General features: G+C 59.2%; 2 protein-coding genes across 4 annotated transcripts in view; both read right to left on the bottom strand.

The window, feature by feature from the left end:
• Nucleotides 1-545: 545 nt before the first annotated feature.
• Nucleotides 546-8,369, bottom strand: GAS2L1 (growth arrest specific 2 like 1). The gene is made up of 6 exons (XM_084271854.1): nt 8,286-8,369; nt 6,599-7,253; nt 4,541-4,648; nt 3,915-4,011; nt 3,147-3,393; nt 546-2,499 (listed from the first exon to the last, which is right to left on the bottom strand). Exons 2-6 carry the CDS (start codon nt 7,241-7,243, stop codon nt 1,254-1,256), a joined length of 2,343 nt encoding a protein of 780 aa, XP_084127980.1. The 5' UTR covers nt 7,244-7,253; nt 8,286-8,369; the 3' UTR covers nt 546-1,253.
• Nucleotides 8,370-8,934: 565 nt separating this feature from the next.
• EWSR1 (EWS RNA binding protein 1) overlaps nt 8,935-24,863 on the bottom strand; it is a gene marked incomplete at its 5' end in the record, with an annotated part of 20,813 nt that continues 4,884 nt past the window's right edge. Inside the window, 14 exons of one of the 3 annotated variants that reach the window (XM_084272275.1) lie at nt 8,935-9,361; nt 9,574-9,850; nt 10,237-10,334; nt 10,697-10,856; nt 10,944-11,066; nt 11,482-11,611; nt 12,027-12,145; nt 12,819-12,851; nt 13,442-13,479; nt 16,435-16,615; nt 16,855-17,069; nt 17,768-17,935; nt 19,246-19,432; nt 24,672-24,792. In XM_084272275.1, coding sequence (XP_084128401.1) covers nt 9,322-9,361; nt 9,574-9,850; nt 10,237-10,334; nt 10,697-10,856; nt 10,944-11,066; nt 11,482-11,611; nt 12,027-12,145; nt 12,819-12,851; nt 13,442-13,479; nt 16,435-16,615; nt 16,855-17,069; nt 17,768-17,935; nt 19,246-19,432; nt 24,672-24,792 — 1,890 coding nt within the window. In that variant the 3' untranslated portion in view covers nt 8,935-9,321. Of the gene's footprint in view, nt 9,362-9,573; nt 9,851-10,236; nt 10,335-10,696; nt 11,067-11,481; nt 11,612-12,026; nt 12,146-12,818; nt 12,852-13,441; nt 13,480-16,434; nt 16,616-16,854; nt 17,070-17,767; nt 17,936-19,245; nt 19,433-24,671; nt 24,793-24,863 lie in introns of all 3 variants that reach the window. The other 2 variants (XM_084272276.1, XM_084272274.1) reach the window with 2 other exon arrangements.

Here is a 24,863-nt window from a genome sequence, read left to right as displayed (position 1 = left end):
GGGGAACCATGGGGCCCTGCCCTGCTCTGTGAGCCCTTCCCAGGGTGGGGGGTGGGTGCAGGGTCCCAGGGGGTGCAGTCGGTCCCTGAGGGGGGGGGACACAGCTCTAGCACTGGCACTGAGCCAGGACACCCCGCTCCCAGGGGGAATGGGACAGGCACTGGGGCACTGCAGTGGACCCCTTCCTTTGCCCCCTCCCCAGCTGGAGCAGGATGGTCACCTCTAGCAGCTCCAGGGCCCACGGTGCCCCACAACCACAGCTGACCCAATTTGGGCAGCAGCAACCTGGGGCTTTGCCCCCTGGACCAAGCAGCTCTTGGGTGGAGGCTCTCAGCAGCCCCAAGGGTTTGGGGGATGGGGAGGGGTCCTACATGCAGCTGAGGGCTGCCCATGGCTGGGACCAGCCCTCACCCCAGATCCTCCCCCAGAGTCAGGGGTCTCACATGCCTCCTGCTCCTCCTCAGCAGGTCCCAACCTCCTCCCCACCCCCCCTGAGGGTTTTGCACCCCCAGGACAGAGGAGAGTAGACACGGTGGGTTCAGCTCCATTGGTCTTTACTGCCTTGGGAGAGGGGGGACATGCGCGGCCGGAGGGGTGGGGGCTGCAGCAGCCTGGGCAGGGTCTCCACGTGCAGCTCTGTCCCACCTTAGGGACACCAGCACATGCCACAGACATGGCTGGAGAGGAACAAGCGACACCCCCTGCACCAAAAGGCCGGTTGTGACATGTCCCAGAGTCATCTTGGCTGTGGCAAAGAGGAAGTCATGAGAAAAAGACATGACGGGAGGAGGAGGAGGCAGCCGAGGAGGAGCATGTAGGATGACAAGGCAAGAGGAGAAGGCCAAGAAGAGGTTGAGAGAAAGGAGAAGGCCAAGGAGATGAGAACAAGAAAAAGATGAACAAAAAAAACACCACTGAGCAGAGGAGCTGCTTGCTCTCCAGCCCTCCTCACCGGGAGCAGGGATGCAGCCCTCAGCTCCAGCCACCACCCCCATGGAGCTGCTCCCCACGGGCGTGGGGTGTTTTGGGGCCCCTTGCACCCAGCTGGGGCTGTGGGCTCCTTCAGAGCCCAACCCCAACTAACAGTCACCATGCGAAGGAGTCCCAGCTCCCCAGGTCCGTGGCCATCAACTGGCCAGGGCTTCTCCACACAGGTGCCACCACCAATAAATAGCAGCTCCGTGATGTCCCCAGGGGGGTCCTGGGGTTTCTGCCCATCCTGCCTACCACCCATGGCCACCGAGCTGGGTGTCTCAGGGCCAGGCGTCCTCATCCAGCCCCTCGTGCTCCCGTGGGACCCAGGTGGACTCCAGTAAGGAGGAGAGGACGGTCTGCAGAGCCCCCCAGGGCTTGGGGCTGCCGGTGGAGGGGCGGAGAGCTGCCCCATAGCCCCGTGGGGTGGGGATCCTGGAGGGTTTCTTGTGGGGCTGCGTGTCCAGCCGGGGCTTGGCCCGGGAGAGCGGGGACGGCGTGGAGAGGGAAGGCACCGGCTCGGGGAGCCCCAGGGAGCCGTCCACCACAACAGGGGTCTCCTCCGTCTCTGTCAGCTCGTCCTCCCCCGCAGCCCAATCAGTATCAGACTCAGGACCCCCCCGTGTCTCCCGGGTGTCCCAGGAGGCCGGGAAGCAGCTGCTCTCGTCGGAGGAGCTGGAGAGGGCTGGCCGGCGCCCCGCACCCGCCGATTCGGGGGCTGCCGACGGCGCAGGGCCGACCCCATTCCCGCTCCGCCGGCCGTCCTCGGCGGGAAGGCTGTGCTTGCCGAAGACGCTGAGCGAGGACGAGGAGGAGCTGGAGGAGCAGTAGGCCGAGTCGGCGGCAGCGCCGTGGGGCGGCGGCGGGGGCACGGCCGGGCTCTCCCCATCACCTTCCAGCTCCTCCATCATCCTCGTGTTGGCCAGGAACTCCTCCTCCAGCCGACGGTAGAGCTGCTGCTCCTGGCCGGGCTCCAGCCGCAGCGGGGTCCGCAGCCGCCTGGTCAGCTCCTCCAGCTCCCGCTCAAAGGCCTCCCCGGCCTCCCTGTCCCGGGGGGCTTCCCCGGGCACCCAGACCCGCCGTCCCCCGACACCCTCCTCCAGGGAGCAGCGGCGCGGGGTGGCCGCGGGGCTCCGTGCGGCCGGGGGGCCCGGGGTCCGGCTGCGGGCGGGGCTGCCGGGCCGGGAAGGGGTCTCGGCCCGCGTCCAGGAGTGCTGCCCGTCCCTTCGGCGGCTGATGAGCAGCAGGGGCTGCGGGCCGGGCCGGCCCTGGCTGCGGGGCCGCGCCGGGGGCCGGCCGGGGCCGTTGGGGACCCGGGAACGGCCCCGTTCCTCCGGCACAGCTTTCCCACCCGGGGTGGAGCCGGCGTCCCGGGGCGGCTGCGGAGGGACCCCCCGGCTGCTGGGGTCTCGGCGGCGGGGGGTGCCCGCGTCCCGCGGAGCCGGGGGGCCGCTCTGCACGGAGGAGGCCGAGGAGTCGCTGTCACCGGAGCAGCGGCGGGAGCGGGGGGGAGCGGGGTCGCGGGGCCTGGGCCGGACACGGAGCGGGGGGGGGTCAGAGGGCGGGCGGCGCGCCCCCCTTGTGCCCTCCGTACCCCCGAGCCCCCCCCGTGCCCCCTGTACCCCCCTGCGCCTCCCCGTGCCCCCCGATCACCCCTTGCGCCCCCTTGTACCCCCCTATACCCCCTTGTGGCACCCATGCCCCCCGAGCCCCTCTTGTACCCTCCTTATGTCCCCCTGTGGCCCCCGAGCCCCTCTTGTACCCCTCCTGTACCCTCCTTATGCCCCCCTGTGCCCCCCAGCCCCTCTTGTACCTCTCCTGTACCCTCCTTATGCCCCCCTGTGCCCCCCAGCCCATCTTGTACCCTCCTTATGCCCCCCTGTGCCCCCCAGCCCCTCTTGTACCCCTCCTGTACCCTCCTTATGCCCCCCTGTGCCCCCAGCCCCTCTTGCCCCGTCAATCACGGGCGGGGGGGTGGCCCCGCGCTGCCCCGCCCGGTCACCTCACCGCGCGCACGGCGCCTGCGCACCGGCAGCGGCGGGAAGAGGCGGCGGAAAGCGCCGCAGGGCCGCGGCCCCTCAGACCCCCCCACCCCGAGCCCGGGCAGCGGCGGGGACTGTGTCCCGGCGGTGGCAGCCCCCCCGACCCCCTTCCCTTCCCTCCCCGGGCCCTACCTGGCGGTGCTCCTCGAGGGGCTGGCGGAGCCGGGCGGGGGGGCCGGTGCCCCCCGCGGGGGCAAACCCTCCCGCCTGGCGCCGGCCGGCGGCTTCGGGACGCCCGTGTCCCCGGCGGCCTTGGGCCGGCGGCCGCTCCGCTCCGCCCCGGCCTGGCTGCCGTCCCCGCCGGCCGGAGCGCGGCCGGTTCCGCGGAGGCGGCGGGGCGTGCTGGGGCTGGGGGCGCGGGGCTGCGGCAGGCGGTGCGCTGGGAACGGAGACACGGGGGTCGGGAGGGGGGTCGGGGGACGCTCCTCGGCCCCCGCCTGCTCTCCTGCCCTGCCCTCCCGTCCGAGTGCCCCAGGCTGCGGGCTCAGCGCCTCGGGAGGCATTTTACCCAGAGCCCCCTCCTCACACCCCCCCTCACACCCCTCCTGGCTCCTTCCTCATGCCCCCCTCCTCCATCCCCCCTTCCTTATCCCCCCTCTTCACTCCTCAGCCCCTTCCTCACTCCCCTCATCACTCTCTGCTCCTGACTCCCCCCTTTCTGCATCCCTCCCCACCCTTTCCTCATTCCCCTTCCCCATCCCCTGCTTGTCACCCCACTCTCCTCACTCCCCCTCTCCTCACTCCCCCGTCCTGACTCCCCTCCCCTCTCTCCCGCCCTCTCCCTTTTCCCATTCCAGCCAGACCAGCCCCAGGGAGAGGAGCCTCACAGAGAGCCAGGAGCTCCGGGTGACGCCAGCCGGGGGCAACGCGGGGGGGCCTGGTGTCCCAGGGGTCACTCACCAAGGGAGGAGCAGCGGCACGGGTCGTGCTTGTCCAGATAATGTTCCAGTGTGTCCCAGCCACCACCAACACGCACCATCACATGGCTCCGCAGCACCTGCGGACAGCCCAGCACCCAGCCCATCACCCAGCCTGGCACCCAGCCCCATCATCCTGCCCAGCACCCCAGCCTCCATCACCCCAGCCTGACACCCAGCCCCATCATCCTGCCCAGCAGCCCTGCTCATCACCCCAGCCTGGCACCCCTGCCCATCACCCCAGCCTGGCACCCAGCCCCATCATCCTGCCCAGCACCCCTGCTCATCACCCCAGCCTGGCACCCCTGCCCATCACCCCAGCCCCCATCACCTCAGCCTGGCATCCCTGCCCATCACCCCAGCCTCCAATACCCCAGCCTGGCACCTAGCCCCCATCACTCCAGCCTGGCACCCCTGCCCATCACCCCAGTCCCCATCACCCCAGCCCATTACCCCAGCCCCCGGCACCCCAGTCCGGCACCCCAGTCCGGCACCCAGCCCAGCACCCAGCCCTGCATCCTGCCCATCACCCCTGTCTGGCCCCCAGCCCGAAGGAAGAGGGGGTGTCCCAGTGTGGGTAGGGGGAGGCGGCGTGGCGGCGGCTCTTACTCGCACGAAGATGAGGGTGCTGGAGTCGCCCACTTTGTATTTGCCCTCGGAGACCTTGACCATGGGGAACTGGGAGGGGCAGGAGCAGCAGCCCAGGATCTCCCGCACCTGCAGCAGAGAGAGGAGGGGTCGGTGGGGTACGGACCCCCAGCTATAGGGGTGTGCGGAGGGGCTGGACAGAGCCCATGAAGAGAGGGGAGCTGGCTTGGTCCTCGGGGGATGGGGTGGGGGACACTGTGCCCCCTTCCCCCCAGTCTGGCAGCTCCCCTCTGCCTGCCTGTGCTGTTCGGGGGGGCAGGCTGGGGGCTGCCTGTACCCGCCGGGCAGCAGGGTGGGGTTTGTGTGGGAGCTGAAGCCGGCAGCTCCCACCCACAACACCCACCCACAGGCCATGGGAGAGGAGTCTGGGGGGCTTCCCACAGCTGGCCACCCCCAAGAAGGCTGAGACCAGGCACAACTCCCTCCACCTGCTGCCCACCTGCTCCGGGACCCCCCAGGTGTGGGGAGCCCAGAACCACCCTGAAACTGGGGAGGAGGAAACAACCCCCCCCACCCCTTACTGAACCCCACTAAACCACAGGGGATATTCCCCCCTCCCCCCCCAAAAGCACCCCTCTATGGGCTGGGAACCTCCAGCACCCCACGTCCCCCTGAAACTTTAACATCAGGAACCAGTAAAGAGCCGATGGGATGACTGGGGAGGGGTGGGGGGGTCGGCCAGGGGACCCCGGGGACCCCCGTGCCAGGTCTCCCCGCTGCCGCCGCCAGCTGCCGGCTCTATCTGGGGCGGCCCCGCTGTGCCCGCGGCCTGGCCGGGCTGACGTCAGGGATTAGGCAGGGAGCCGCGGGGGGACGCGGGGACGCGGCCGCATCCCGCCCGGGCCGGGCATCACACCCCCCCCCACCCCCTCTCCCCCCCCAACCTCCCAAATTGGGTGCGTGGGTTCTGTTTGCAGCCCCTGCGGTTGGCGGGGTTGCAGCTCTGCCTCGCTGCCCGCCGGGGCCGGGCCCCAGCAGCTGAGCCGCAACGGCAGACCCAGGTGGGGAAACTGAGGCACGGGGAGGGAACTGCGGTGGGACAGGGAGGGGGGTGTCCCGACCCTGCTGCCATCAGTGCGGGGGACACACAGGGCCCAGCCGGGCCGGATCCGGCACCGTCAGGCTCCTCCCCGGCTCCAGCGCTGCCCATAAAAGCCGATGGCGAAGAATTACGCAGCCCGGAAAAATGCAGCCGGCGCTGGCAGCGCCCGACCGGGGGGCTGGGGGGGCTTGGGGGGGCAACAGCGGGGCGATGGGGGGGGCCTCTGCATCGGTACTGGGCGGAGGGTGGGTGCAGGATGCCCCCCTCCCTGCCCCCCCCTCCCCCGGCAATGGCGGCTGTGCGACTTAATGAGGACTCGGGGTTTCAATTAAAAGCGGCCAGTGAGCTCAGGGAGTCAGGGGAGGGCAGCGCCCCTCCCCCGGCCCCCCCGCGCCCCATCCCCGTATTAATCCCCTGCCTCGCACGCGGGCCGGATCCTGCACCCAGCCCGGCTTTAATCCCCCCTGAGCCTGCAGGGAGGGGGTCTCTGCACCCCGGCTTGCGGAGGGGACCCCTCCTCCTCCTCCTCCTCCTCCTCAGCAGCCCGGATGTCCCCATGTCTGTCTGTCCATCCCCTGGGACACCCACCCCAAGGCTCTGAGAGGAGGAGGGTCAGATCCAGGCAGGTTCCCAGGGTGGGGACGACTGTGTGTGTGTCCCCAGTAGGAAGTGGCAAGGGCGGAGGTGACACCCATGTCCCCTCTGTGATTATGGCCACGGCCACCAAAATAACCCGGTCTGACGTCAGGAGACTCCACAGGGCACCCAGGCCTGGCTGGGGGCTGAGGGCCGGCCATGGGGAGCCTGGGCGGGTGGAGAGGGACAGCCAACCTCAGGGGGTGGGCACACAGGACCTCCCGGGGGGCACAGAGCACCCCATTGGGTGGGCACACAGGACCTCCTGGGGAGGGCAGAGCACCCCGATGGGGGGGCAGACAGGACCCAATTGCAAGGCTCCTGGGGGGAACGTGTCTCACCAGCTCATCCAGGTTCTTCAGGTCGCAGATGGAGATGGGCCGGGTCCTGCCGGGGTAGGCGGGTGCCTGGGGGTCCCGGCTCTCCCGACACATGCCCAGCACGCCGTAGGCCATTTGGTCCCTCATTTCCTCCTCGATCTCCTCCTCCATCTGGATCAGCATGGGGGCCAGCATGCCAAACTTGGAGCCCCTCCTGGCTACCTCCAACAAGCAGAGGACAAAGTTCTTCTCGTTCTTCTTCAGCACCAAGTCATTGGTCTCGAACATGAGGACGTCCTGGATGCCGAGGTCCTGCCGGCACCACTGGATGAAGTTGGAGACGTTATCCCGGGCGATGAAGGAGCCGGGCACCACGTTCTTGGCCTGGAAGATGACCTCGTTCTGGGGGACGCGCATGTGGGCGGCCACCTCGGGGTGCCGCTGCTGGAAGTCGGTGGCGATGCGGTTGACGTTGTTGGCGTGTCGGCAGAGGTGGCAGCCCGTCTCCAGGCTCTCCAGGAAGGTGTCCACCTGGATGTCCAGGTCGTAGAGCGTGTTGAACCACTCGGCCAGGTCCTCCTTCATGGCCTCCAGGTACTCCTCGCTGGAGCGGAAGGGACGGATGCTCTTGGAGGCCGCTGACTGGATGTGGCTCGGGTCGGCCATGGCGAGCTGCCTGTGGGGGGGTAACGGGTGCCATTACAGGCAGATGCCCCCCCCCCCCAGCCTGTCCCACCTGCAGCAGCTCCTCCCCAAGCAGAGTTTGGTGCTCCTCCCCCTCCCCCCCAGTCCTGGTGACCCCTCTGTGCCTCAGTTCCCCTGTTCCTGATCCTTGGGCAGGGGAGTCACCACCTGCCTGTCCGCTGCCAGGACCCCCCCACGCCATGTGCACCCACCTTGTGTGTCCCCTCTGCCCCTCCCTGGGTCAATGAGCCACCTGTCACCGATGCCCCCCTCCCCCCAAAGCTGCCCAGTCATGGTGGGTGTCCCTGCCCTGGGTGTTGCTCTGTGGAGCAGGTGACACTGCGGGGAAGCAGGGTGCCATGCGAGGGACACCCCCAGCACTACCACCCCGGGTGGGGGGGCGGGGGCGGGTGCCAGCATCTGAGGGAGCCCCACCCGCCCTCCCGACCCCTCTGCCAGGGTGACGCCCAGCCCCAGTGCCCTCACTGCTGCCCCCCCCCGCCCTGCCAGCGCCACACCGGGGGCTGCGGAGGGGGGATGTGTGTGTCTGTCCTCGGGGTGCGGTTTGCTTTGCTGGGGGGGGGGGCACTGTGAGCAGCTCTGCCCGGGGGGAGGGGTTGTTCCCGGGGGGGTATCTATATCCAGCGGCACGTGTGGGGGGTCCCCTTCCCTTGGGGGGGGGGGGTGGGGGGGTGCTGTCTTGCTGTCTTTGTCGGGGGGGGGGGGCTTTCTCTTTCTCCGAGGGGCCCTCTCTCTGCGGGGGGGCGTCTCCGGCGCTGGGGGGGTCCCTGCCGCGGGGGGCCGGTCTGTCTGTCTGTCTGCCTGGGCGGGGGGAGCGGGTCAGCACCTGCGAAGCAGATGCCGCCTTGTGCGGGAGACACGCGGAGAGGGGACACGGGGGTGGGGGAGGGCACAGGGACGGGGTGGGGGGGTACAAGGAACGGGGGGAGAGGGGGAACACAGGGACCAGGCCTACCGCAAACCCACCCCCACCCCACAACTCCCCCCCCCCCGCCGCACTCACCGCCGGCTCCGCGTTCCGCTACCGCCGGGCCGGGCCGCGCCGCCCGCCCGCTCCCCGCTCCGGGCCGGGCCGCGGCTCTGAGCGCCGGGGGGGCCCCGCCGCCGCCCGGCCCCGCGCAGCCCCCGCCGCCATCCGCCGCCGGGAGCGGAGGGACCGAGAAGGGAGCGGAGCGACGCCGAGAGCGGAGCGCGGAGACCTCCTGCCGCCCGCCCCGCGCTGCTGCCGCCGCCGCCGCGCCCCGGCCGGGAAGTTGGAGGCGGCCCAGAAAGGGCCGGGACGGGAGCGGCGGGCGGGGGCGGGAGGGGCCGGACCGACACGCGGGACGCGGACACGGGGTGGCGGGGGTGGCAGGAGAAAGCGACAGACAGCGACACCAGTCCAGTGAGATTTGGGGGGAGGGGGTGGGGGGGGGTAGGGGGCGACACGGACACGCCCCGCCGCAGCGTCCCCTCACCCCGCCCGCACCCGAGCGGGGAGGCGGGGGCAGGATCCCCCCAGCCCCGGGGGAAGGGGCGAGCGGGGAAACTGAGGCACGGAGGGTGGTTTTGGGGGGGCTTTTCCACGCAGGGATGGTGTCGTGCCCAGCCCCGTGTGCGTGTCCCGTCCCCCCCCCGCCCAGGGATGCTCTCAAGAGGCCAAACGCGCCGCGGACGGTTATAAACAGCGGGAATTTTATTTAAAAAAAAAAACCATCACAACCATTAACATCGTTACAGCTCGTGGCCGCCTCCGGGGTGCGCGCAGCATGCTCGCGGGGGGGGGGGGGCGGGGGGTAGGCGCACGGGTTTAGGATTCGTTAAACAACCGGGTTTAATTGGGAGGAGGAGGGGGGAGAGGGGGAGGGAAAGAGAACTCGGCACGCTACCGTTGAACTTGGTTTTAATGTTTCTCCACAAACGGTGAAAAATACTAAAGTACAGACGAGGAAGAGGCATAATGTTGTGGCCAACATTATAAATACGGAATTATAAATTTAAAACATTTTCTGGTTTAAAAAATAAATCTGGTAGTAAATGCAGCTCTGCGGTGTCCGGGGCTAGTAGGGCCGGTCCCGGCGCTCCTGGCGGTGCTCACCCCTGCAAGGGGAGGGAGAAGCCAGGTCAGGTGCCGTGCACAGGTGTCCCTCCGCCCCCATCAATCCTGTGTCCATTATCCCGCCCCCCCCCCCCCCCCGTATCCGTCTCCCCACCTCCATCCCCCCCCCGGCCACATCCCTAACCCATGGGGGTTTGGGGTCTGTCCCGTCCCCAGCCGAGCCCCGGCCCGCCCCCGCTCTCTCTGTACGTACTTGTCCATCTTGCCCGGTCCCCCGCGCCGGCCGCCTCTGCCTCCACCTCCCATCTGTTCCATCAGGGGTCCCGGGGGGCCCCCCGGTCCTCCTCCGCCTCCTCCTCGCCGGCCGCCTCCTCCGTAGCCACCTCGATCCATGCCCCTGCCTCCTCTGAATCCGCCTCTGTCACCACCGCGGCCGCCTCTGAACATGCCGCCGGGGCCCCCGCGGTCCATGAGGCCGCCGCCTCGCCCTCCTCTCATCCCCCCGGGGCCGCCCCTACCGCGGTCTCCGCCTGGGGGAGAAGAGAAGACGCTCAGAGCCCTCGGAGGGTCGAGCCGGCCCCCAGCACCCCAGCCCGGCCCCAGGAGCAGGAGCCAGGAGCTGTCAGGAAGCCCAGGAGCTGTCAGGAACCCCGAGGGCCAGCACGCCGGGCCTGGCTTCTCCTCCGCAGCCAGAAGAGCCGGGTTCGCTAAGAGGCCGCTGCCGAAGGAGGTGCCGCAGGGAAGGGGAGGGCTGAAGGCGCCCCGAGGAACAGCCTCGACTGCTCCAGAAGAGCTGGAAGGTGTTGGGGAGACCGAGGGCAGGCAGAGCCGTGCCAGCTCCAGGAGAGACGAAGCCCCAGCAGCTCCTGAGGCTGGAGGAACCCAAACCCCGGGGTGAACTCAACCACACACATACCTGGAGGGGGAAAAGGGGGCGGGAGAAACCCCTCGGGCTTAGGAGCCTTGCACTGGTTACACTCTGTTCTCCAGGCGAAGTTCTGGTTCCCGCAGCCCCTGGGTAAAACCAGCAGTTAGCAAAGCCCGGGAAGGCATTCCCGGCTGGGAGCGCCACGCCGCCAGGACCAGGAGAGCGTGCAGAGGCGGCAGGACCCAGCGATGATGGCCAGCCCACTTGTTCAGCCACAGCCTCCCCTCTCCCTGCTCTGGCCAGGAGAAAGGAGCTTCCTCGCAGGGCCCACCCGGCTCTTTTGGGAAGGGGCTGTGCATCCCAGCCTGTCCCCGTCCCCCCAGGACAGAAGGGCCCTTCCTTGGTGCTCCAAGGTATGAGCTGGCTGCACGGGAGCGATGACAGAGGTGCCAGGCTCACATGGAGCTGCTGTGATGCATGGAAGAGGCAGGTGACACAGGATACTTACGGATTGGGACACTGCCAGTCGCCAGCTCGGTGCTGGACGCTCCCGCTGGAGGAGTTTCCCCTGGAACCCCGAGGTCCTCGTGAGGAGAAGCCCCCCCTGTCTCCACCTCTGCCTCCCATCCGGCCCATGGGGCCGCTGGGGCCACCGGGACCCCCAGGACCTGCAGGGAAAGCTGCGTTAGCCCCATGGGGAGCACTGGCCACGGTGGGAGGGACAGGGCTGCACCTCTGGCCGTGCTGCTCGTTACCTCCGCGGAGAGGGGGAGGCATTCCCCGCTGGTCACGGGGGGGCATCCCTCCTCGCATGCTGTTCATAGGGCCTTTCTTCCGTGCGAGGGTCACTTTGAGCTTGCTCCCCTGGAAGTCCTTCCCTAGGAGGAACAGGAGGGCAAGAGCATCACTGTGCTGCGTGTCTCCACCGCTCACCACATTCTGGGATCACACACGACTGCACTGAGTTGTTAGTCACGGGGTTCCCAAGTGTCGAAGATGCAGGAGGGCAAAATCCCACCCGTGGGGCTGAGACAGAGCCTGGCTGCTGGCAGTGAGTGGCCTGGGCAGCCAAGGACAGCCATAACCCAACCACTGCCGTTATCCCACCACCCTTCCCTGTTCCAGGGAAACCTAGGCCCCCCTTGGGCATGGCCTGACCACCTCAAGCCAGCCTACAATGACCACGATCCTCCACAGCACAGGGACAGGTGTGCTGACTTCAACTGGACAAGAATTCCATTCTGAAACCTGGAACAGAGCATTTCCATCCCAATCCCCACCTCCCACACTCACCATCAAACCACTCCACAGCTGTTTTGGCGGTAGACGGATCATCGTAAGACACCGTGGCATCTCCTTTGGGTTTGCCAGTCTCTTTGTCAATGTAGAGGTTTATCATGGGCTGCCCAGTCCTCTTGTTCATCTGGAGTACAGCGAAACATCAACTCAAGCCCCATCTCCCCGTCAGACACGTGGGGATTTACTCTCTGTTCTGCTTTCGACCCGAGACACCCACGCTTCGTTCTGGCGACTCCGCGGCAGAAGAAAGGGCCCCTCTGGCTTGCCACAGGCAGCAGCTACTGCCCAATGAGCTCTGCTCACCCCACTGCCCCCCAGCCCTCACGCTGACACACATGGAGCTTCTCTAAACCCGATCGTTCTGCTGAAGGACAAATTCTGCTCTGGGAAAGGCCTGAGCTGTGGCCAGAGCCAGGCTGCAGCCATCCCACTGCCCAAGCAGCCGGAGAGCTGCCAGCTCCAGGAAGGGACGGGCCGAGACGAGCATCGCACCGGCAGGGAGGCGGCACACAGCCCCTCTCCCCCCAAGTTCCTCTCACCTTGACAATCCCACATTGCTTGAAGAAATCTGCCAGGTCCTCCAGGGTCACGTTATCATTGAGTCCCTGCACATAAACCGAGCTGTTGTCTGAGTCCTCATCCAGGTCCACGGGTGGGCCTAGGAGATAGATCCCGGTGTCAGTGCAGGGATAGGAAAGGGGTCACACGGTAACGGCATAACAAGCGCTTCTCATGGTGTCATCCCCTCAGCCAGCTGCGGCTTCGCTCTCCATCAGCGTATTTACGAAGTGACCTGGGCATTGAGAGCAGCGATGCTCCGCTGCCTGCGCCGCAACGCGCGGCTTCGGCCCACAGACAGACAGACAGCGGTGAGGAGAACCATGTGGCTAAACTTTAAACTGCTCAGTTCTAAAGGCAAGACCACCCCACCCCACTTTCCACAGCAACGTGCCGATCCGGGAAGGCTGACACATAACTTCCAGACACGCCTGTGCGACAGGAAGGAAAAAGCCACAGGCAAGCTCCGGGCTCTGGCTGCCTGAGAAGGGCAGCTCCCCCCAGAGCCCCTCTGCTGCCCGTGGAGAAGGGAAAGTGTCTCACTGAGACGCGGTTTTCCAACAGGCCGGATGTTCTGATGAAATGGGAAGGGGGAGAGGAAAGGAATGGCCAGAAAGAGATGGTGAAGTAGCAGAGCATCCTCGCGCTGCCAGGGCTCTGTGGGCCCTCAGCTCCCCACAGCTCCAGCCCTCACACGGAGCAGAGACTGAGTGCAGCAACCTCCAGTTCACCAGCTCAGGAGGGAACCCCAGCAGTCAGCTATTGACAGTTACCTAAATCAAGGTCCGGTCCTTCTTCCATGTGTCCTGCCAGTCGGGAAAGAATCATAAGAAGCCGTGTTAGTGCACGCCTTGCGGGCTGCAGAGCCGACACACACAACACTATCTACTTATAACCACCGTTCGATGGCGCTGGTTAAACTCAGACTGACCTGCATTGCAGGGACAGCAGCAATGCACCTCTCACTGGGTGATCGGTTTGCTATCCCAGCAGCCTCTCGAACCATTAACCACTACCACGCTTTTTTTTTTTACTCTCCTCTTTTTTTTTGGTTTGTTTCTAAATGCTTTACCAGGCCAATTGGTTTTACGTTCATTAATAAAGTTACTTTACAAAACAAAAACCACCAAACTTATTAAATCCAAACCATTTCTCTTCCCCAAATTACAGAAGCAGTTGCTCAACTCTTCCACGTTACCCTGTGTCCTGTAACCGCATACCCCTAGGCATCGCCGGCAGTACCCATTACAGCATTACAGTCTCGTTGCATACGTCACTTTAACCACTTAAAACTAATAAAAATTACACTTTGTTCTAAAAACTGGCTGCAATTTTTATTTTTTTTTTTAATTTTTTTTTTTTTTAACACTATCCATTGTAATGCTCAAAAACTTACCACCAGGCTTATTGAAGCCACCTCGCTCTCCAGCGCTGCTGGGGGGATAAACGAAGAAATGAAGGCCTTTCCCTTTACAAAGCCAGTACCGCTCTGAGCCTCTGCGGCTCACTGGGAAGAAGGGCACTGGCTAAAACATCTCCAAACAATGCATCTGTCTGTCTCTCTCTCATCTTGGCACTATGCCTTTCTTCAGGGCAGCTCGCTCAAATTTCTTTTACATATACGCAACCTCGCTTGTCTGGTTTTAAGACACCGCTTTGCTGTCGGTACCCTTGCATTATTTGTATGGGTATTATCAGTGCAATACTTGGCCAAAAAAAAAAAAAAAAAAGGAAAAATTTAAAAAAAAAAAAGGAAAAATAAAAGGTTTTGAGCATTTGAAATTGGGCTTTTTCCTTCAGAGGAATCGTGAGGTCGTTCGCTGGTCAGCTCCCTCCCCTGCGCGTGTACATAAAGGTGCACCCTCAGCCTCTCGCAGCACGAGAGCGAACCGAGCCCGCGGGTCCCTGACATTAACAGTTAGCAAGGTAGGAGACAGCCACACGCGATGCCTACGGTACAGTTCAGACGACATTTCCGCTAACCCCCTCGGTATAAAGCCATACATTCAGGTCGCTACTGAATTTATAACAAGTCTCTGTGGAGGGAGGGCTTACAGAATGCGCGGGGGCTCGAAGGCCTGGGGTGCAGCTTTGTGGACACAGACCACAACCCAAGATTTTTTATTATTATTATTATCATCATCATTATTATTTTTTGTGGCACGAGCCAATGCAAACCGACGGCCGCAGCTTTCGGCGAAAGCTTTGGCGGAAGCAGTCAAGCTAAGACTGCTTTTGAGAGCTGGTTAATTAGGAAAACGCCACCTGAAAAGGGTTTTTGGAGGTTTCCTGCTCTTTTGGTTTGGTTTGGGTTTCTCTTTTTTTTTTTTTTTTGAGAGATGAAAAAAAGCCCATGAAAGCAAAGCCAAGCCGTTTGGAAGGAGAGGAGCAGAGGAGGGAGAGCACCGCCTGTTTTCTAGCAAGTATTGCACCTCTAATACTGGGAGAAAAAAAGAGTTGTCAATACAGAGTTTCAAGCTGTTGCATGCAGCTTCGGGTCCTTTCGTTAACGTACACACCATTTATGTAATGTCTCTCTTTAAACACAGACGTTTACACTTGTTAACGTTACACAATGCTAAAGCAGTATACCTCCTCTTGGTTTTATTACCAAAACAACAAGTAGGCAGTTACCAAAGTTACAGAAGGATTCCATTTATACAACGAATACATTTGGTTAAAAATATTCTATGTATATTTTTCCTCTCCATATGGACACCGTGTCTAGTCCCACTTTTCATTATGCTGCCGGCTGAGTACTGAGTACGGGTACTTTTTAAGTACGGAAGTGTATACAAGGCTCTCACTTTGTAACCTGTAGCATATAAATGCGACAAAGCATGTTAAAAAGTTTCCATGTTTAACAGCCAATGAAAAATATAAAATAATTGAGTCAATGAAAAAGGGCACGTTAATAACATCGGGCTCCTTACCTGCCGGAGACACTGAAATCCATCACCACAGCATGAAAAGAAGGGCCGAGTTCCCCTACCCGCCCCTCGGCGTTCGTAGGAAGGCCGCCTTGTCTATGGACAGCAGAAACTCTACGTCCATAGAGCAGGGGACCCTTTGTAACGCGCTAGTCAGGTGGAAAGCGCTACGCACGCAATTTAAGCTCGGCTTAGGGCACGAAATCAGAGACAGGTGACAAATCTTTTGGCATGAGGAGCTCCGAAGGGGCTAGAAATTTGAAGATGTGATGATAGACATTTCAAGTGTCTACATCTACTTTTAAACCATCAGAGATAAATACATCATGGGTGAAATCTTTATGCAGAAGGCGTGGAACTCTGTTCCACTCGAGCCAATTCGAGCCGGATGTGGTCCAACACAAGCCAGACTTTTTACTTCTATTTCCATACACCAGCGGTTGTATTTCTCCGATAAAGATTTCATGCCACGTCAATACATTTCGACAGAGCTATGCAGAATGGGGCCAGGGATCGCCAAACTCTGGTGGCCACCAGGTTGTCAAAGGCCTTAAGAAGCTGCCCGCAATTTCTGCCGTTCATCCCACACCACATCTCTGGCGTGCACCATGGGACACTCTGCATAGCTCTGAGGGACGCTGCGAGGGGATGGAACACACACAAAGCTACGTCTTCCTTCTCTCGGGAGCCTTTGGGCTTAGTCCTCCTTCCTCGCCGCTAGCGAAACAAACATCACAGACAGGGAGACACACTGCTGACCTGGAAGGCACAGGTTTACCAAACCAGACTTTGCCATCAGTTAAAATGGCCAAACTGGTTTAGACCACCTGAAAGCTCCAGGGGGGAGCAGTCCTGGGAGCCAAGCCACACCTCTCGACTTTCTTGGGGTCTTTCTGTCATGCTCCAACCAAGCTCTAAGTGTTCTTGGCCACTTGGAGCCATGGCTTCGACAGCAGCCATCCGCCCCGGGCACACACTTACAGGCGTAGCTCCGCGTGCTGCCGCTAAGGCGAAGAGGCTGACGGCAGAAGATGGGGCCGACACCAGGCCTCTGCCTCGTACATACCTGAACTGTCAAGGTTCCCCACTGCCGAGGCACGGGGAGCGACTCCCGGGCCTGGCGGAAGGTTTGTGTGTGTTCGATCCGGAGTTACGGTTAAACCCCGCAGAGGTTTCACCTCTGCGTGACCATGAAGGGAGCTGAAAGTTCCAGGTTTGGCAATACCCCTCATTCTTTCCCCCCTCCCAGGGCCAAACCAGCTGCAGGACAAGAGAAAATACATGGGTCCTGCTCCTGTTCCCCCTTGGATAATTTTTCCATGGATCAGAAGCAACGCTGTTACAGAGATGATCCCCATGGAAGTACCATTGGGAATGTCAACCTTTCAGTCCCTTCTTTCCGTTTCAAACCCTATGGGTAAATCAGAATTAGGTAAAAGGAGAAAAGATTTGCTCTTACCCCATTCCACCGCGTCCTCCTCCCCGCCCACCTCTGCTCATGCCTCCGCGATCATATCCCCCTCTTCCCCTGCCCCGGTTATCAGGGCCGCTCATATTCCGGTTCTCTCCCGGGCCTGAAAACCCTCCGGATTCCTGTCCATATACACTCATGCTGCTGGGATGGTCCTGACGGAACGAGCCTGAGGAAGTTTGTAATGAAAACGTTAAGGAGCTGCAGACAAGGGCGGGTCAAAGCTGAACATCCCCTTTTTAAGCCCTTTTACCCCCCATCCAGCACTGGAACGCAATCACGGCAACGCTCTGCAACGGCGCTTACAGCAACAGGATGCCAGGCTTCCTTCGGAGACTCCATGAGGGCAAGGCAAACCAACCCCTCTCCCTCCATCCCAGCCCACACAGCCCTGCTAAGCACACTCACTCTGCTGGCCGTAACTGCTGCTCTGCTGGCTGTACTGGCTTGGGGCCTGGCTGTAGGATCCTGTCTGCGGGGGGTAACTGGTTGGCGGGGGCTGCTGCCCGTAGCTGCTTTGCTGGCCATAGCTGGTCTGCTGTCCATAGGTGCTCTGCTGCCCGTAGGTGCTCTGCTGGGAGTAAGTGCTCTGATCGTAACTGCTGGGCTGTGAGGAGGAATAGCTGGAAGACAAAAGCATTGAGAAGATAGAATGATGAGGCAATTCGCTGGCACCCTGCTTCAGGCCGCGGAAGCGGCTGGCACCAGGCGGTAATGCGGTTATAAGCCATCGGGAGTGGTGAAAAGCGTTTAAAAAGGTCAAGTCATCCTGTGGAGTGTTGTCTGGTGGCAGGAGGCAAAATAAACCTGGCTAAAGGCAAAACCTGTGTGGCCATTCACAACTCATTCATTCCTCTAGGAAGAGGCAGAAGTGCCAGGGCCAAACTCAGTGGCAAGGTGGGGAACAGGCTGCCTCAGCACTGGGGTCACTAGTGGGTAACACAACGTTGCCCCCCTCATGTGGCTCAGGCTATGGGAATTTCAAAATGCACACTCGAGTGCAGCCTTGGGGGAGAGGCGAGCTCCTCCCCAAAGCCGTGTGTAAGGAGGCAGCACAAGGTCAGTAAAACACCCTCCCTACCTCAGAAATGTCTTAAAAACATCTGTCATCGTTACACCTTGCTACCCCAGAGGCATTTACACACTTGATCACAGCCCCATCTTCCCTGTGACGATAAACACGCTGACAAGAACCACACCTTCCTCCTCCCAGTACACTGAGCCTCCCACGTCTGTTTCAAATCCCTTGAGAACCCTTTAGCCCAAGTGAACCTCAAAGGTGCCGGGCCAGGCACAGGGCTCAGCCTGCTGCGAGAGTTACCTGGTAGGAGGGTAGGAGGGAGGCGCAGTGACGGGCTGCATAGGGTAGCTGGCAGGCACCTGAGGATAGCTGTAGTTGCTCTGGCCGTACCCCAGGCTAGGCTGGCTGTAGCCTGTTGTACTTGATGGTGGCTGGCTGGTCTCTGCTGGTTTGCTGCCATCCTGGGGTCTGCGGGGCAATATTGAACAAGGACACGTCAGTGCGATCGCCCCCACCTCTGGTAGCGGTGAAGGCACTCAGACCCCCGAAAGGCAGGACGGGGCTGCCCATTTCCCTGGGCAGCATCACAAGCTGGCACCGTGTCAGTGTCAGTCACTGACCACAGCTGGTGTTACTGAACACCAAACATTTCAGTGTGTGCTGACCAGGCTCCTCAGCCATCGGCAGCATCCTGACCAGAGAGGACCACAGCTTCCCCTCCCCAGCTGCCTTACAAAAAGGAAGGCGAGGGATTCAGACTTCAGCTCCGGAATGGCGGATGTGAAACGGCCAGGACAGCGGCCAGCAGCACCGCCCCTCCGCCTGAGCAGGTTCTGCACGAGGCCTGGGAATGATGAGCCCAAAAAGCAGCCAGAAACACTAGCAGTTAAATGCACCACTATTTGGGTCAGAGTTCAGCGCAAGCAGGTATTGCTCCCCATTTGTCATCAGGGAAAAGGACGCAGGGGGTGGGACCAGATGACCTTGGAAGGTCCCCTCCAACCCAAACGATTCTATGTTTAGTATTAACTCTCGAGACCTGAAAATCAAGAGAGCCGTGTGATTTGCATGACTTCCCCTTTTCTATCTATCTATTCTCTGAGCGTTTCTTAGGGCGCAGTAACAAGAGTTGAGCTACTGTTGTTCCACAAGCCAGGAAAAAGATGTTTGAAATGATGTCAGGATTCATACTTGAAGCGTAACCTGAGAGATACAGAGCTGAGCCAGGCTCCACCTTTCCTTACCGGAGCGGTTGCTATAAACATCAGATAAACGAATAAAGCAGTTTTTACTCGCTAAGAAACAAGTTTCCATTATGTGTTCTAAACCTTTCATATCCTGAGCAAACAATTAAGCTCAATATACTATTGACAGCGCCCAGACACAAAAGATTTCAAAAGGAAACGGTCTTCCGCGTGTGCATCCACTCCAGCAGCCAGGGTACGCAGCGGTGCCCTGTCTGGCCCTGTGACTCAAGATGAGGTCAGACCAATCCAATCCATTTTCTGTTCTCCATCATGAGTCAAGAGCCCATTTTTGCTGCCTGGTCGCTCTCCGCATCCCTTAGTAACGGTGCTGACTCACTGCGCCAGAGCAGAACCTACCTACGCTGCTTCCCCCAGCGTTGAAACACGATGGGATCACACACAGCGAGAGCAAAACTCAAGCGTGACAGGCAGAGAAGAGGTGTAAGCAAAACCAGCGGGTCCCAGTTCAGCTGGTGGTGTGCTGGGGCTCTCCCCAACAGCTTCAGGGGGAAGGGAGGAGTCGTGCGTTACCTTGCGGGAGCGGATGCTGTTGGCTGCTGCCCGTAGGCTGGGTAGGCGGGCTGGGTGCCGTAAGCGGACGGTGCTGCGTAGGAAGCCTGGGTGGTGGAAACCGTAGCGGTGTTTGTATCGTAGGCGGCTGTGCCGTACCCCTGGACGGGCTGACTGTACGCTGGGGGTGCAGCTGGGGTGGTATAACCTACAAGAGATGACAGCTTCATCAGATCAGCTGGGCGACCTTCGCTCGTCACTTCAATTACTGTGCTGCTGTTGGCAGCGTGTCAGACCTCGAGTACAGCACCGGTTATACCATTGCAACACCACCACAGCTAACCCCAAAACCATCAACTAACCCAGGCCACCCCGTTGCCTTCCACAGAGAAACCCTCTGCCCTGGGACGCCTCAGCCTCCAGCCCCACCTCCACCCTCCCCACCCAAAACCCCACGGTCTGAGGAGCTTTCTGGAAGCCACCCTCCAATCGGCATCCAAAGGCTGTTCACAGCCACCGAAGCTCATGGCTAATGTAATAAAGCGCACACAGGGCAAGCTGAGGCATGCAGCGTCTTCTGAACGCAGGAAGACCAGACAAAGTTCCTGCCAGCCCTACAGTGAAAGAAACCCAATGGATTTAAGGAGTGCTGTCCCATCCTTTCAGCTTTTTGGAAAAATAAAAGCACAAACCAGCGCTGGGCTGACACGACAAGTCTTTGTGAGCCGGGAAGGCTTATTTTAAACCAGCAATCCTGGAAACAAAAAGCAAAGCACTCTGTATTTGCTTTAACTTCAGAGAAAGGCCAAACCCAGAGACATCAGGTAGCTCCTGGTGTTTTATGTACCTCTGCTTTTCTTCCAATTTCAGTTTGCTTTAGGTAAAAAAAGCTTCCAGCTCATACATGAGTTATTTTGGAACCGCTTTACAAGAACATGCAGGATCCTGAGGCAGCTCCACTGAAATGACTCTTTCCAGCAGCCGCCGCCGTGTAATTTAGCCAACTGCCTGGTTTGCCACGAAGGTGGAAAGGAAACCTGGTATTAACATGGTGGCTTTTTATAGTCAAGATCCACGTGAGAGGGTTTGCAAGCCATGAAACAGAGGATTACGTGGAAAAAGGATCAATTAAAGATTTTGTTAGCAAAAGCTGACTTACTAAAAATACAAAGCATCGATTGCCAAAGAGCGGCCAACTGGTCTCAGCCGTATTGATGTGATCTTAATTGCAGCAATTAAGGTAACAGCTTCTCCATCGCTTCTTATTTTTAATAAACACAGGACACTTGTGACATCTCTTCCTTCTAATTACACAGCATTTTAGGCAAATTGTGTGGTAGCTTTTTGTTTTTTCTACTCCTCGATTTGTGAAGCAAATGTATTTCCTGCCGAACAGAGGGTGCCCTCTGGAACACTGCGGTAATTCCACATCCTGCCGTGCCCGCTGCGAAATCAGGACCCTTCCTTACAGCACTCTGAATCAGCCAGAAATGAGGAAGAGAAAGGAGAAGAGGAAGTCTGTGCAGATTAGTTTAAGAAAACAATCTGCTTTCTGTCCTGAGTGTGGACGAGCTTCCTGGTTGGCCTCAGGATCCCGCTAACGGGACACGAGCCCGTCCGCTTCCGTCACCCGTGACAGCTAGCTGAGAAGTCCCTGCCTGCCCCCACAAACCTCGTTCCTCCTGCCCTCAGCTCCCCTCCCCACTGCCACCCTCCTTCCTGCTGAAGGCCACAGGCTGGCTTCCACGTCACATGGCAACCTGGAAATATCAAAGTGAGAGAGCAAGCTGGTCTTCCACCAGGAAGTAACTCGCATGAATCTCAAGCAAATCAGTTTTTGTTGTCATGATTCTCCCTGCTGAGAGGTTTTCTGGGAAGCAAAGTCCCGTTCCGAGTGCTGCTGAGCAGGGTGAAGGGGATGATGTCCAAAAGGGAAAAAAGGAGAGTGATTTTTAGAATTTTGAACAAATTTAAACAGTTCAAACACTTGAAACGTGAGCAATCAGAACGTTCCCATGGAGAGCACTGATGCCAGAAGCTAAAGGAATCCTTACCCAACCTGCCCAAAGCCTGACCACACACCCAAACAGGCACAGTAAGTGCTGCTGAAGCCACAGCCCTGCCCTGGGCTGTTCCTGTCAGACCCAGAGCCATAGGGTGGGCCTGTCACATTTGGGCCCCCCTTTCTGATACTGCTAGCTGTAGCACCACCTCTCCCATCGTGCGCAGGGCAGGTTTGCTAACATCCTGCTCTGCATGGTCAATAGAATAAAAAGGAAGTGGAGGGAACCCCCTAAATGAGTGATTCAGCTGGAGATGGAGCGTTTCCCTTGTGCTCAGCAAGAAGGGTTCATACCAGACAAAGAAAACATCCCACTGGTCGCAATTTTCATTTCAAAGCTCACAGGCTTTGAAAATCCTCAAGAGCTTGTGTTTTTGAGGGGGCCATTCATGTTACATCACTTCTCTCTCCTACCCCCCCCCCCCCAATTGTTAGGAAGACAAACGGTGAGTCTGCAGAACAGCTACTGTAAGAAAACAATAACAGAACAACTTGGATAATCTGCTTGAAGAACCATAGCAACACAGCTCAGTTTCCTCTCCGAGTATCCAAGCCTGCAAGAAAACCCCTTCCTGCTGCCTAGGAATTCCTCAAGCAGATGGATTTGGTCCTCAGAGAACATCAACTGAAAATACTGAACTCCAAACAGATTCATTCTGAAATAAGTAGGCTTCATGTCAGCTAGCAGCAGCTTCTGAAGGCTTCTCTTCAATGCCACCCGTGGGGTCTGTGTGCCCAAAAAGACAGTTCTTGTCTGGCACAAGGATCTTCTCTTCCTCGTTTCGGTCCAACAGATTGTTGCAGTGGCCAAGGTGTACTCATACCAAATGCTGAATGCATCAGAAACTTAAACTATACATAACCCTGAACTTCCAAGGTCTAAAGAGAAGTGGGAGCTGGCTTTAGAGAGTAACTCCCACCTGGCTGCTTAAAGGAGATTCATACCTAGACCGCTGAAATGATGGCTTTAGCCCCAAAGGACATTGTTAGAAAGCCAATAAATGCAGCTCTTTATTCACTCTTTTAATTCGTGCTTATACACTGCCATGATTAAAGAGCACAAACCACACCCGTGCCCATCAACCCCCTGAGCTGGTTGGCATCCAGGGAGCTGCGGAGGAGCCCACGGGCTTCCCAACCGCTCTTCTCCATAACAAAGCGACGAGGTGACTCCAGGAGAACTTTCCCTACAGCTCCAGGGAGGGATGAAGCACAACCCGGGTGGTAACTCTCAGCCTGGGGGGCTGAGGAGTCGGTGCAAGGCTGGATGGCCGAGCGCTCGGGACGGAAAGCGCCGGGGGCAGCTACACCCACCCAGCTCCGAGGCAACACAGAGGAACCATCTCTGCCCCTCCTGCAGCGTCCTGAGGGGGTGTACCTGCACGGGGTTTGAATTGCCCTGACAAAAACGACACCCTACCCAAAAAACTGACAAACAAGAACAAGCACTTTGCTCTTCGAGTAACTGCAGAGGTTCTCCTGCTACAGGAAGGTGATGCCCAGGAAAAATAAACTGAGGTTCAAGCGTAAAACCGCCCGTCTCTTAGGACATAAAGGCGTACGCTCCAGGCAACACCCCGGGCTTTATGTAGTGTGAAATGCAGAGATGGAGAGAGGGAGAAGAGCTTGAAGCAGTACTAGTCTCATTTGTGCAGCTCCAGCTCCTCAAGGAGAGGCAGGTGTAGGAAGAATAAATACAACCTGGCACGCTGTCTGGAGAATAACGTCAGCAGTTCTGCCACAGACCGACGCTACGCGACTGAGGCAAATCGTACTGGGAAGCCTGATATGATCTTTCGTTTGACCACTTCTTGGTTTTATTTCTTTTTCTTTTGGATGAAAAGTAAACGAAGCTTTGTGTCTGTAAAAAGGGAAGCTGTGAAGAAAAGGTGACTAAGAATATTATTCCCCCAGCAAATAGACTCTTGAGGGAGAGGCAAACACATCCACAGGGCAGCTTCCCTGCAGGGCTGGAGTAGGGATTAAAGGACTCAAATATTTCTAAGAAAGAAATTTTGGAGGCCCAGAAATATTTTTGCTGTCAATTTACATCTGTATACTTTTAAATGAAAGGAAAGGGGTAAAAAAGCCCTGCAGGTAACCCTCAACAAGGCTGAGTAAGGTTCTGGCTTTCATTCCGCTGGACACGCACAAACTACCAGGAGGAAACGTTCCTACTCTGTGTAAATATCCTGAGCATTTCAAATGTGTACAACTGGCCATGCTATAGGACAACGTTTTCTTTCCACCTCTTCCTTGGGAAGGGTTCCCTGATGCCTCCTGCAGCCAGGTACCTCACTGCCTGGCTGTTCGGGTACCCCCATCCCTTGGGAAGCATTTAAGGAAGGTCCCGCTCTAACAGACGGTTGTAACGTCTCTGTGAAGAGAGATCAACCTGCAGGAAACAGCACCCAAGGTACTACTTGGAGTAAAGTGGGTTTTCCAGCACGTTCAGTCCAATTACATGGGAATGAATGGTGCCTCACTCGCTTCTGTCAGGTGTTAAGAGGCTCGTTACCCACGAGGCTCCAGGCTGGAATAGGTTACAGCGCGTTAACGCACACGTGACGTACGCTTCTGCACTGGAAATCCAAAGACAACACGGAACATGCACAGGTGGCAGCAAGGACGTCTGGACGTGTCCGACCGTGCTGTTTACCCTTTAGGAAGCAGGACAGTGGGGTTAGGTTCACCCAAAATATCTCAGCATGGCTGCCATTAACTGCCATTCGTTTTATCCACCAAGCAGGCCTCTCGGAGGCTTTACAGACACAGAGATGGCAAACAGCATCGCAGCCCAGAGAATTCTTACTGACACTGTGCACACACTCTGACGTTGGATGATTTTAGTGCTAAAACCAAGTGACACCTAAAGGGTTAACATCACAAGTTCAGACAGGATGAGACAGCATTTTCCATGCAAGAGTGAGCAGGAGTGTCAAACCTGTACCGGTCCCTTCTACTGTAGGAAGCACAAGACAAAAAGTAGAGGGTACACTATAAGAACAGGCATCCATCACTTCCATGGATTTGATTTTCAGGCAACCAAGTGCTGAGGACATCAGTTCTCGAGTACTGCTGGAGTCTATGCTCCCAGGGCTGCATGGGCTTTGTTCTGAGCACAGTGCAGCCGTGCTCAGTTCCACAGCATGAACCGACACCCAAAACATCCCCTGAAAAACCTCAACTCCCCAGCCCACCCGCCTCTTTGTACCACTTCAAACTGCCCTTCACATGAGGCAGGCTCTCGAGGAGGGAAGCTCCTTCCATGTCAGAGCCTCACGGAGTCATTCAGGACTGTTTGGGGCAGCATTCACCCAACGCTGACCTGAGCTCACCTCTCTCCCCGGGGTAAGTCAAGCCTGGCAAGCACCGGGGCTCTTACCGGTAGGCGGCTGCCCGTAGGACGTCGCATACGCAGTCTGCCCGTACGTCGCAGTCGTCTGGGGCTGTGTGTAGCTGACGTCGGTGGGCTGTCCGTAGGTCCCGTAACTCTGCCCGTACGTCTGCTCCAAAGATGATACAAATGTAATTCGTGATCAGAAGGGACTCAGGGGTGTTGCAGAGATACACACAG

This window comes from Gallinula chloropus (genome assembly GCF_964237585.1).
Source record: "Gallinula chloropus genome assembly, chromosome: 17".
Lineage (NCBI taxonomy): Eukaryota > Metazoa > Chordata > Aves > Gruiformes > Rallidae > Gallinula > Gallinula chloropus.
Note: the sequence above shows the minus strand (reverse complement) of the source record. Positions and strands in the feature narration are given on the sequence as shown.